The sequence below is a fragment of the Aspergillus affinis genome (assembly GCF_023601865.1).
Source record: "Aspergillus affinis strain CMG 70 chromosome Unknown NODE_9_length_501208_cov_87_169129, whole genome shotgun sequence".
NCBI classification, from domain to species: domain Eukaryota; kingdom Fungi; phylum Ascomycota; class Eurotiomycetes; order Eurotiales; family Aspergillaceae; genus Aspergillus; species Aspergillus affinis.
The window spans coordinates 487,068-498,628 of record NW_026515790.1 but is presented as its reverse complement, the minus strand read 5'-3'; the positions used below and the strand labels follow the sequence as shown (position 1 = coordinate 498,628).

At 53.2% G+C, this 11,561-nt stretch overlaps 5 protein-coding genes across 5 annotated transcripts; 2 read left to right on the top strand and 3 right to left on the bottom strand.

Moving 5' to 3' along the window:
• Window positions 1-619: 619 nt before the first annotated feature.
• zfpA (putative C2H2 finger domain protein) lies at window positions 620-2,692 on the top strand (the record flags this gene model as incomplete). Its single annotated transcript, XM_053096292.1, has 1 exon — window positions 620-2,692. The coding sequence occupies one exon, from the start codon at window positions 620-622 to the stop codon at window positions 2,690-2,692; it is 2,073 nt and encodes a 690-aa protein (XP_052959776.1).
• Window positions 2,693-3,105: 413 nt separating this feature from the next.
• On the top strand, window positions 3,106-4,331 carry KD926_011765 (putative bis(5'-nucleosyl)-tetraphosphatase; the record flags this gene model as incomplete). Its single annotated transcript, XM_053096291.1, has 2 exons — window positions 3,106-3,249; window positions 3,384-4,331. The coding sequence occupies 2 exons, from the start codon at window positions 3,106-3,108 to the stop codon at window positions 4,329-4,331; spliced, it is 1,092 nt and encodes a 363-aa protein (XP_052959775.1).
• Window positions 4,332-5,401: 1,070 nt separating this feature from the next.
• KD926_011764 (uncharacterized protein) lies at window positions 5,402-6,130 on the bottom strand (the record flags this gene model as incomplete). Its single annotated transcript, XM_053096290.1, has 1 exon — window positions 5,402-6,130. The coding sequence occupies one exon, from the start codon at window positions 6,128-6,130 to the stop codon at window positions 5,402-5,404; it is 729 nt and encodes a 242-aa protein (XP_052959774.1).
• An 819-nt stretch (window positions 6,131-6,949) lies between these two features.
• KD926_011763 (beta-N-acetylhexosaminidase) lies at window positions 6,950-8,761 on the bottom strand (the record flags this gene model as incomplete). The annotated part of the gene is made up of 1 exon (XM_053096289.1): window positions 6,950-8,761. One exon carries the CDS (start codon window positions 8,759-8,761, stop codon window positions 6,950-6,952), a length of 1,812 nt encoding a protein of 603 aa, XP_052959773.1.
• Window positions 8,762-9,837: 1,076 nt separating this feature from the next.
• KD926_011762 (tyrosinase family protein) lies at window positions 9,838-11,075 on the bottom strand (the record flags this gene model as incomplete). Its single annotated transcript, XM_053096288.1, has 4 exons — window positions 9,838-10,543; window positions 10,609-10,731; window positions 10,788-10,913; window positions 10,984-11,075. 4 exons carry the CDS (start codon window positions 11,073-11,075, stop codon window positions 9,838-9,840), a joined length of 1,047 nt encoding a protein of 348 aa, XP_052959772.1.
• Between the last annotated feature and the right edge of the window lie 486 nt (window positions 11,076-11,561).

The following is an 11,561-nucleotide window of genomic DNA, read 5'->3' as shown; positions in this document are numbered from 1 at the left end:
CCTTTTTTTTTTTTTTTTCCCTTTCCCTTTCTTAAATCTCTCAATTCGCATCTGGTTGCGTTGCACGTTCCAAGTCCTATATCTTTCTCTTGCTTCTGTGCCCTCGTCTATCCATTCTCTGGCCGTTCTCTGGCTGCTTAGCAAGCTCTCTCTCGTATATACTCTTGTCCTGTTGTTCTGCTGTTAGGCACACGTTCTATACCCTTCCCCGTCCTGCTACACATCCTGCTCCCGCCACGAGCTACCTGGAATATCCTCCGACGTCTGTCGCTCCACGCCCCAGCTCTTCTCGGACCTGGAAGTATCCTCCGATCTAGTCGCAGACAAAGTCCACTTGCATCCCCGATCATATTTATTTGCAAAACGAATCATACCGAGTATGTCCTCCCGCGCGGCCCGTCCCTTGCGTGGAACCCGATCTCATTGCCTATATATCACTTAATTCTTCCGGAAAGAAATGATCTAGGGTGGCTGACACTTGGTGAATGTCTTGCAGATCCTTTGCCTTTTCGTTAATTGCCTTTTCTTCTTGCTTCTGTCTCTTGACATCAACCCTCGCATCGAGACCCTCACATAGCATAGGGGTGCACAGCCAACCACTATTGGACAAAAAGTGGGCATGGAAAGCGAAACAGATCACCTTGATTTTCTCCTCTTCCCTGTGCAATCTGCCGACAGTGCCAAAATGTTGGCCTTGGATTCGTCACGCCAGCAACAAAATCCGTACTTCCAGCAACAGTTCACAATGGATCCTGCAATGATCGAACCCTTTGGGTTCCACATGGACAACCTGAACGGATTCGGCCAGGCCCCTACTTCGTCTGCGATCCCTCAGCCCTCGTCGTACTATGATACGCCCCCGGTATATGCCGACTCTTTCCCCGAAACCCATAAACAGGCCAGCTTTCCTCCCATGCCCGCGACTCCCCCGCCCATCCCAACCTCGCGGATCTCCGAGCCTTACATGCCCGGTCTCTCCACCGCATCCGGGCCTTCAATTGCAAGTGCTTCCTCTTCTGCCATCGGATCTCCCTACTCAGGCAATGCGCATGTCGTCCAAGAGAGCTGGATTGATACCAACCACGGCCTGGGACTTCCTGCTGCAGTCATGAATGATATCTTCCCCAACGACTACATGGGTACCACAGTGGACTCGGACGCATTCTATGCAAAGAAGTACCCGGACACCTTTGTCGGTGAGTGTCCACATGCCTTTCCCCCGACTCGGTCCATGGCAAGAGCCAAGCTGACCATTGGAATTTTCACAGACCCTTCCTTGATCCAGCCAATGCAGCAGCAGCAACATCAGCAGTCTCATCTTTCCCCGGGACTATCCTATGCTGAGCAGCCTGATTTCTCCCTGGCTCAGACCGGATTCCTTCCCCAATCCCCCGACCCTTCTCAACTCGCAATCCCCGAAGCCTATGCTCCCATGCCGACTTCCTCCCCTTCATTGATGCCTTCTCACTCGCGCCCCGTATCCATCTACGATAGAAGATCCTCGATCTCGTCCACCAAATCTCGCCGATCGCAACCAAGCCCCGCCGCCAGCAGCCCCGGCTTTGACGAAGAGGGCAAGGAGAAAGACCGCTGCCCCCATCCTGACTGCGGCCGGATCTTCAAGGACCTCAAGGCTCACATGCTGACTCACCAGTCGGAAAGACCCGAGAAGTGCCCGATCGTTACGTGCGAATACCACGTCAAGGGGTTCGCACGTAAGTACGACAAGAACCGGCACACCCTCACTCATTACAAGGGCACCATGGTCTGCGGCTTCTGCCCGGGATCCGGATCCCCGGCAGAGAAGAGCTTCAACCGGGCAGACGTTTTCAAGCGTCATTTGACTTCCGTCCACGGGGTCGAGCAGACCCCCCCTAACTGCCGGAAGAGAAGCCCGACCGGCTCGACCAACAAGAACGTCACGGGTTATTGCCACGATGCCACTGGCAAGTGCTCCACCTGCTCGGCCACCTTCAGCAATGCTCAGGACTTCTATGAGCATCTGGACGATTGTGTCCTCCGGGTGGTTCAACAAGAGGAGCCTAGCGAGGCCATCAACCAGCAGCGTCTGGCTGAAGTTGAGTCTGACGAGGAGGTGAAGAAGACCATGGAGAAGCACATGCTACTCGACACGGCTGGTTCCGTTGATCGATATGACGATGAGAATGATGACGACGATGATGACTATAACGACCTTTCATCCACTCTCCGCTCCACTAAGGGGTTCCCTAAAGCCGCCAAAGGGAACCCGGGTCCTGCGTCCCGCGCCATTCTGGGAAACAACGCCGTCAGCAAGCGTGCGACCGGATCAAAGCGACGGAATAACCGTGACCGTTATCCCCAGTCCTGGGGCTGCCCTAGCAGCAACATCAAAACCAAGAAGCGTGTGTTGTGTGTCTTTGATGGCCAACGCCGTCTCTGGAAGGATGAGATGATGCTTGACAACGAATTTGAAGTTCGACTCAAGCTTCCCGGTGGCGCAGGAGACGGCACCAACCGAGAGGCATACATCACCGATCTGGATGTTGAAACCCTCAAGCGTGCCGAAGGCGTGCTGAGCGCCAACGAGGAGGAACGGGGCCCTTGGTTGGATGGCCCCTCCACTCACCTTATCGGCCAACCGGCCATGATACTCCCTGATCTATCCCAGTCTCGCGAGGCTGATGTGGACATTGAAGAGTTGATGTCCTAAGACTCTGTCATTTTGCTTTCTTGACGAACCCGTCGTTCTGCATGTGTGGCATGATAGCGTTTTTACTTACTCTGTTTGCGTCGTACCTTGATACCAATACCTTGCTCTCTATATCCCTATCTTGATTCTGTGTGATCTTCGTTTCTTATCTCTGGGTTCTTTATATATGTGGTGTTGTATGTTTACTTTCTTTCTCCTGTTCCTGACGGGCTGTGCCATTTGGAGTTCAGGCAACAAAAAAAGGTTGGAAAGGAGCATTTTGAACGGAGAAATTCTGGGCCTTGATGACAACCATTTTTAATTCACATCAAACTTTTTCTTTCTGAATCCTCTCCAGAACGACTTTAAGCATAGAATCGTAAACACTAGGGCTCGAGCCAAACGGGTTTAGTGTGAAACTCGGAGCCGCTCACATGTCCGCGACTCCCCCCGCATTCCGCCTTCCTCTCCCGCAAGTCTGTTTCAACTTCCCTTTCCACTTCTTCCCTCCCGTCGCTGCACTAGCACATCATGCAATTGGGCCTTTCCGAGCATCTGTCGGCCCTGGTGGCCCGGCGGTTCGTAGCTGCCAAAGATGCGGGTCACCTACTCTTCTCCCAGACCCAACTTACGACCGTTAGCGCCTCGGGGATTCCGGTACCGTGCCTTGCTTTCCTACTTCCTGATTCTGTGGCCAAATTGCTGACGATAGCCGTTCCGTTGCTTTAAGTTCCAACTCCGATATTGCCCTGCGCTTGCGAAGAAACCCAGCGCGAACCCTAAGTCCGACAAAGGCCCCCCCGGACCCAAACCAGACCCCTTCGAGAATCCATCGTCCGACCTCCTGATCGCTCAGATCCCGCGAGAGAACCCGTCACATTTCCTCGTATTGAACAAATTCCCCGTCATTCCCAACCACTTCATCCTCGCCACGACGTCGTGGAACTCGCAAACGGACATCTTAGAAAAGGACGACCTGGAAGCGGCGTATGCCTGCGTTAAGGAATGGGGGTCTCAAACAGACGGCACGGAGACCAAGCGACTGTTTGCCTTCTTTAACTCCGGAAACGAGAGCGGTGCGAGCCAACCCCATCGACATCTGCAGTTTCTCCCGGTCGAGGACATGGCGCAGGGCGGCGACTCGGGTAGCTGGCAGCCTTTGATCGATTTCGTTGCATCGCAACCTTCTTCTTCCCCGTCGAGCTCGGGTTCCGGTAAGGTTCTGTGTCTGAGCCACTTCCCGTTCGCGCACTTCGCCCTGCCCTTGCCGTCCAACCCGTCGGCCGATACCCTCCATGCCATCTATCTTTCTCTCTACCGCGCCGCCTTGGCAACCGCGAAGGGGAAGTCGGGCGACCACGGCGCTCAGGCAAGCAGTGGTCCGGCGGCGATCGGTTATAATCTGGCCATGACGGAATCGGTGATGATGATCTGTCCGCGGAGGAATGAAAGTAGTCGAATCCCTGTGGATCCTGCCGTGTCTCAGGATATCGCCGAGGCCGGGATCGTTGCTCTGAACGGCACAGTACTCGCCGGTACCCTCATGGTGAAGGCGGAAGCCGAATGGGATCTATTACGTCGCAACCCTGAGGCCCTGGCCAACGTTTTGGCCGAAATTGGCTACCCCCAGCCGGACCTGCGGGAGCTTTCCCTGTTATGAAAACCCGCTAGTAACTGAGGGGAAGGAACTGAGGAAAAGGTGCAATCCAACTTCTTTAAGATGTACAGATCCGATAAATCTATACTTGCGGCTCAGTTGAGAAGACGTATTTCGCTGTTATGATCATTATGAAATTTATACTGCCACGAGCGAGAAATAGAAATGAGTTAATGTCCAGAAACTCCTGGCTCTGCGCTAAGCTTGCCTTTTTTTTCATGTCTTTTTAAATAAATTCTTCTATCGGCTTTTTGTTTTCACGGAGAACATTGCAAATATACAGCATCCAGCATTGGATGGTCTTGCAGCACGAATCGCTAAGCGGGACGTCTTATCATGGAATCACGTTTGAGGTAAATTATAGACAATCATCTGTATGTGTTCGACGTCGAGGGAGACACCTGGCAAGTTGCGCGACTGCCGGGTGATATATTAGGTATGCCATCACAGAACAGCACCTCCCCAGACTGTCCATTATAGATGTATCATCCTATCATAGATGCTAAAAATATATTACGAACAAAACGTCATACTCAAGACTCTCCACTTGAGACCTCGAATGATCACGTCGTTGTTTGGAGCCTATCAACTTCCAACATCTCATCGAGAAATTAAGCTGTCCGCGACAAGTCTTGTTGCGGATAGAAACATATCCGTGCTTCACTCTGAAGATGCGTAGACGGTTCGGTTCATGTACCCAAGAACTCAATCTAAGCAACCCATATCCCCTTTAAACAAACAAACAACCACCTTCATCGGTAACTAGTCCATCTGTAACCCCAGGCCATAATCCACTACACTCCCACAGGCCTCAAGAGACAGACGAAAAACCAAGAGGGTGATCAACTAAAAAAAAAATCCCTAACACCTACCCCCTCCTCTCCCTTCCACGCTCTCATATCGACCGGATGTAGCAGACTCTGTTCCGAGACCGTCCACAGTACCTTCGCGTCTCGACATCAATGCACGTTCCCAATGCCGTCAATATGCCACATGGGTTTTCCGTGCGGCGTGATGTGTTTGGGACGTTCGATTGTGTCGGAGGCGGAGCAGAGGATGGACTATCTTCCTTGTTAACCAGCTATCTTATTCGGGGTTAGATGGTGAGTCGGCGAAAGAGCAAAACGGCGAGGAACGGAGGGAAGGAGAGAGTGGTATAAACGAACCTGCAAAATATATTTAAAACAATGGCCTAGATGATCCTGCTCCTTGATTTGCTTTTCCTTCTCACTCTCGGTGCTCTTTCCCTCACCCCCCGAATGCTTATGTTCATGTACAGCATCAGGAAAGATCTTCCCCCTCAACGCCCCCAAACAATGCAGTTGATGAAACATCACAATCCTATACGACTGATCCAAGACGCCACTGTGCGTTTTGTTCGCACCGACCCGCTGCACATCCGCCTCGGTGAGAACGTCGAGATGGGAAGCGAAGATTCCGCCGCCGCTGGTTGGGGGGATGACTGTGTTTTCCCAGGTTTTGTCTTTACCCGTATCTTGATCCTTATCCTGGGGGTGATGGTTTTGTGTCTGGGCCTCGTTGAGTGGATTTTCGCGGGAGGAACTGAGGATGTATGCAGGGTGTTTTTGCCAGAGCGGGTAGGAGGGACATGTTCTTGCTGTTCCGAGGAGATTGGGACCTGTGATTGGGAGGAGGAGCAGGAGGATGGTTAGGGTGAGGAGGAAGGCGAAGGAGAGGATGAGGAGGAGAGGGAGGTGGTGTGTTATGAAGTGGGCGTATGGGTTGGGGTGGGATTTTGTTTTTGTAGGGGGTGGTGAATCTGGTAAGAGGGAGTAGGACATTGTGACTATTGATGGACTGATGAGTAGTGTAGATATAGATCAGGATCTATATGTAGATGAAGACGTCAGTAGTCATTGGGTTAGCGAGAGGCTGGATGGAGGGCAAAAGAGAGACATAGATAGATCATAGATATGGGACGCATATAGCTTGGTAACCTTCTTTGTCTGCGAATTACTTATATATAGACCCGTTTCTCCCTCCCCCCCCTCTATAGCTATAGCTACCTACCACTCAACCCAAATCAACCCATGTCGTTAGAACCGCCAAACTACCACTCCTCCAGTAAAAGAAAACAGAAATCCCAATCCGCACCTCAATCAACGCCACGAAATCACCATCTCTAGCTGCTTATTGTTTCCGGATCTGATCCCGAATAACAAAGAATGCTGACCTCCCCATACTCTAGACCCAGATCTAGTTGGCGCAGATGATAGGTTCGGCGGTATTAGAGTTGATTTAGAGTTCTTTGACACCCATGGGTCTGAATCTCGAGCTTAGTTTGTTGTTCCGTGAATGCTGTTGTTTGAATTATTTCGACATGGACTTGACTAGCGAAGGCCTAGACGCTAGATCAAGAGGTTCAGTTACTGGCAGGGCCTGAAAAGAGCTCTCTGATACGTATACTAGTACTACATGTGCATGATGTCAAGAGAAAATATCAATCAATTCAGATTAAAAGATCATGGTCAGTACAGCAAGTCAAGCTATCACTAGATGAAAAAGCCCAATAAACTAACCAGATGCTGTAGAAATCAAGAGAAATCAGGAATCAAACGAATCAAGTATTCCAATCACACCAACTCATGCAATCAGCCAGACTACTGAATCGCCGTCTGGTTCTGGTTCAGATCACAAGCATGCGGGTGCTGCAGACAATACTTCGGCACCAACGCCGTGGCCATCACCCCGTTGGCAACCAGGTACTCTCGGAAGTTCAGAATCCGCTGCGTCATCTCCGTCGTGCGCTTCTTGCCCTTGGCGTCCCGGTTGCCCGACCACACCAGCTCGGCCAGCGCCGCGGCGCGCGGCCAGAATTGGCTGGACACCGTCACGTCGTCGACCTGCTCGCTCCAGAGCGGGGCCGTGGCACCGATGATGTGCTTGGCTTGCGCCGAGGTCAGGTTCAGCGTGAAGTCATAGTCGTAGATGCGCTGCCAGGTTTTGTAGGGGCCGCACCACGACCCGCCGTTGCCACCGTAGTTGAAGTTGGGGACATCCGCCGTGCCCGGGTTCGACATGACGTTGTAGCGCGCGTCGTTGGTGACGAAGCCGCCCTTACCGCAATCGAGATACATGAAGTCGGAGGAGGAGACGATGACGTCGTAGCCGCGCGCCGTCAGGTTGGAGATGTACTCGAGGCCGTTGTTCCAGCTCTGCATGACGATGTCCTTGGGGACATTGTGCGCGTGCTCGGCCGACAGCGTGATGTCCTCCCACATGACGAGCCGGCGGTCCGCGCTGTAGTTGCGGAAGATGGGCACGGCGTGGTCGACCCAGTACTGGGCCAGGTCGTTGTAGGTACGCGAGGCATCCTCGGCGAACCACTTCGTCACGTGGCTGCTGAAGTTGAAGCAGTTGGGCTGGATCTCGTCGGCGCCGACGTGGAACCAGTGGTCAGGGAAGAGGTCGGAGAGCTCCTGGTAGACGTCGCGCACCACCTCGTACGTCTTGGGGTAGATGATGTCCAGCTGGCCCGGGTTGGGTTCCACGGCCGTGTGCAGCTCCCACACGTCGTTGGACCACCATGAGTCCGTGCACGTCACCATTTCCGGGTCAACCTGCTGCCAGCCAGCGGCCGAGTGACTGGGCATGTCGACTTCGGGGATGACGCGGATGCCGCGGGCGCGCGCGTACTTGACGATCTTGCGCACGTCGGCATGGCTATAGATCTCACGCGGCGAATAGGCGTCCTTGGTCATCTCGGGGTACTTGTCGACCTGGACAGGCCAGGACTGTGCGTCGTCCAGATGCCAGTGCAGCACATTGAGCTTGGACAGGGACATGCCATCCAACTGCTCGAGGATCTTGGGCACGGAGATGAAGTTGCGCGCCGTGTCCACCATGATGCCGCGGTACGGGTAGAGCGGTGCATCCTGGATGTTCACGGGTTGCTCGATGAGAAGCCCCTTGTCGCCGTCGGAGATGACCAGCTGCTGCAGGGTGGTGAACGCATGCAAGACACCCCAGACGGTATGCGCCTTGATGGCGATGCTGTCCTTGTCCTCGCAAACGACCAGCGAATAGGACTCATTGGCCCCGTGTTGGAGATCCGCCTTTTTATCCTCGACGACCACATCAACATACCGAAGGGACGGGGCGTTATTGCGTTTGTCCTTGTGGGCGGAGCTGCTGGGGGTGCTGGTCGGGAAGGGCGCAAAGGACGAGATGGGAGCTTCGACGGCGGCGGGAACCCATTTCAACTCGGAGATGGTCTTCCAGGTGCGATCCCAGGCATTGGAAAGGATGTTATCCTGGGTGTCGTCTTTTGTGCGGAGGGTCAGAGTGCGGGCGAGATGTTTGGGTCCAGACGAACCCCAGCTGATGTCACGCGGCGCCGGCAACGGGTTGACCTTGACCGCAGCAACGCCAGTCACCGCGATCAACGCGGTGCAGAGAGAGGAGATACGCATGTCTAGCAGCCGACCCAAGTCTAGTGAGCAACCCTGGACATGAAGGTAAAAGAAACGAGAAAGAAGGAGGTTAACAAAGGAAGGAATGTAGGGAGCGTCAAGCAGGGACAGAAGGAGGGAGTGTTTCAGAGGCAGCACAGAGAGAGGAACGAAAAGGGAAGAAGATCGTCAATAAATAGTCATTGCCATGGGGCTGGGAAGCGGAATGGGCAGAACGCTGATCGTCATTCCAGATCATCGTTGGCCGAGTCTTAATCACCCTGTCGACTTGCAGAGTCACATACACCGGGACCCTCCTCTATTTTTGCCTCCATAGCCGAGTGGCAGTACAATCCTTCGCACACAAACAAGGCTCCGGGAAAGTTCCAGGACCCTCTAATTTGCGACGATAGCTTGGCGTCCACAGGACCGGGTATCGGTACTTTCAGCCCCCGCGCTGATTATACCGGGCGTCGGGTACCTGTACCGCCAGACAAACACACTGGGTTACATCCCCTGCGCCAACGGGACGGTGACATTGCGGACGTGAAGCCGTCGACGCGGCCGATGAGACTGTTTCACTCCAGGTCTTCGCTTCATCCTGTCATTTATTGACGGAGATTGCCTCGAGCGATCAGATGGACTCGTGTCAACTGCCTTGGCTCAGCAGTCCGTCAATTTTGCGGAGATGCGGGGAAGCGCGAGGAAATTCGGGATGGTCCGAGACGACAGTCCCACGGTTTCATCCGCCACTGACGAAATTAAGAATTCATATTCCAAAATGATTACTCCAAGACAAGGTTTCCTGAGAAGAGAACCAAAACGAACAGATGATGCAAAATTATGCAGTCCCGCAGCACCTTTACTCAACGCGTGATCATCCTCAAACCGGTCTAGGTTCTCTCATGATCCACATCAACAGTCCCAAGAAAAAAGAGAGAAAAATATGAAAAAATAAAAACACATTACGTATATCCGGTACCATCCAAAATCCTCCATTTATACACATTAAACAATATATTATGAAAGTCCAGGGAAGAACCAAGGGAAGCACCAACCATCCCATCTCCCATTACTCGCCGAATCGGCCACCGCCCCTAAGCATACTCATAGCAGAAGTCCTGCTCGTGAGTGCTCTTCAACTCACCAATCGTCCTGGGTTCACTGAGAATTCCAAAGTGAAGCTGCGTGTCCAGCGTGACATTCGGCGTGGTCGGTGCGTTGAACATGCTGCTGGTGCCGTACAGCTGCGTCTGTCGAGTCTTCTCGTCTTGGGCCTGCCAGAGTGCCCAGGTACGGTCCACCATGGCGTGGTGAAGGAAAAAGACCGGATCCTGGGGCGAAGAGAAGAAGTCGCCCATGATGGGCCCCAGCGACTGATGCCCGGCAGAGTGTGGGCCAATAAAGCCTCCCGGTGGGAACTGCGGCGTGTCCCGACCATCCATATTGAACTGGAAAGTGCGAATGTCAGGCGAGTTGAGAAGGCGATCGACTGCTGTCTGGTTGAGCCAGAGCCGGGAGCTGGTGTCGTTGAATGACCGGGCAAAGCATCGCGGCTCGTAGTTGAAGAACGAGGGTTGAACCGAGCTCGCCCCGACGAATGAATTTAGGTCGGGAAGATGCACTTGGAGGTTCGCAAAGGGACCTGTCGTTACGCAGCCTCCAGTCGAGATCTGGGTCAAGGCAGGATCGTTGCCGGCATACGGCACGCTGGGATTGCCGTTGCCGGAGAGAGAAGTCGGGGAGCCGTCGAATTCCGGGCTAGAACCGAGATCGCCAGCTGATTGAGCCCAGTTCCAGTACCTGCAGGAGATCGCATCAATCACAATGAAAGCTGAAATACGGTGAACAAGATAAGGGAGACGAACGGTTGATGTCCTTCGTATCCGCATTCCTCCTTGAGAGCCTGTTCCCACAGCCAGAGATAATGACGGTGCCAGGAAAGGAAAACACCGTTAAAGTGAATACCAAGTGTGCTGTTGATATGCGTTCTGCAAAGATGATCAGCCTCTGTCCAGGTCTACCATATGCTAATGAGAAGACATACATCGTGAAGTCATCCATTCGGCTGCGGGCCCCGGGGTAGTACTCAGTGGGCAGCTTGCCCGGCTTTTGCTGCATACACTTGACGGCTTTGATATAGCTTTTGCGCGTTGACGAAGGAAGCTCTCCCCTGCGGCGGAAGTCAGTTTATACTTTCCAGGGCCAGCCTGCAAGGCGTCCGGCGAACACAGGAGACGTACCATTCCTGTCGCTTCTCCCTCACGTCGGAGGAGCAATTGCCAGCCCAGGCGGCAAGGAACCAAAGGCTCAGCAGGATCAGAGTTCTTGCCATGGTTGCTGAGGGAGGGCTTCTAGGAGCTGCCGGCTTTGGAGATGAAATACTCTAGACGCGGCACTGGGGGGAATAAGAAGCCGTACCCGAGGGATCCGAAAGATGGAGATTCTTGACTGGGTTGTTCAACGAAATTCCATGGATCCGAGGGGCTTTAAAAAGCTTGGAAGTAGCTTGGTGGTACGAGCCAGAGTGGATCCCAATAGGGAACAAAGGCAAAAGAAAAAGAGAAAAGAGAAAAGAGAAAAGAGAGGTGAGAGAGATGGGAATAGCCCGCTCCTGGGACCCGCATGACTATTGCTGCATGCAAGCCAGGAAAAATAAATCGAGGTATGAGGCATCATGCAGCGGTATCACGCATGAATGCACATAGAAGAAACGGGTTGTCCAGATCTATAGAAAAGCGGGAAAAGTTTACACGGATTCGGATGCAACACAGTGAGCGGGCTTCATTGTCTGGACACTGATCATTGACGCCACGAGTGA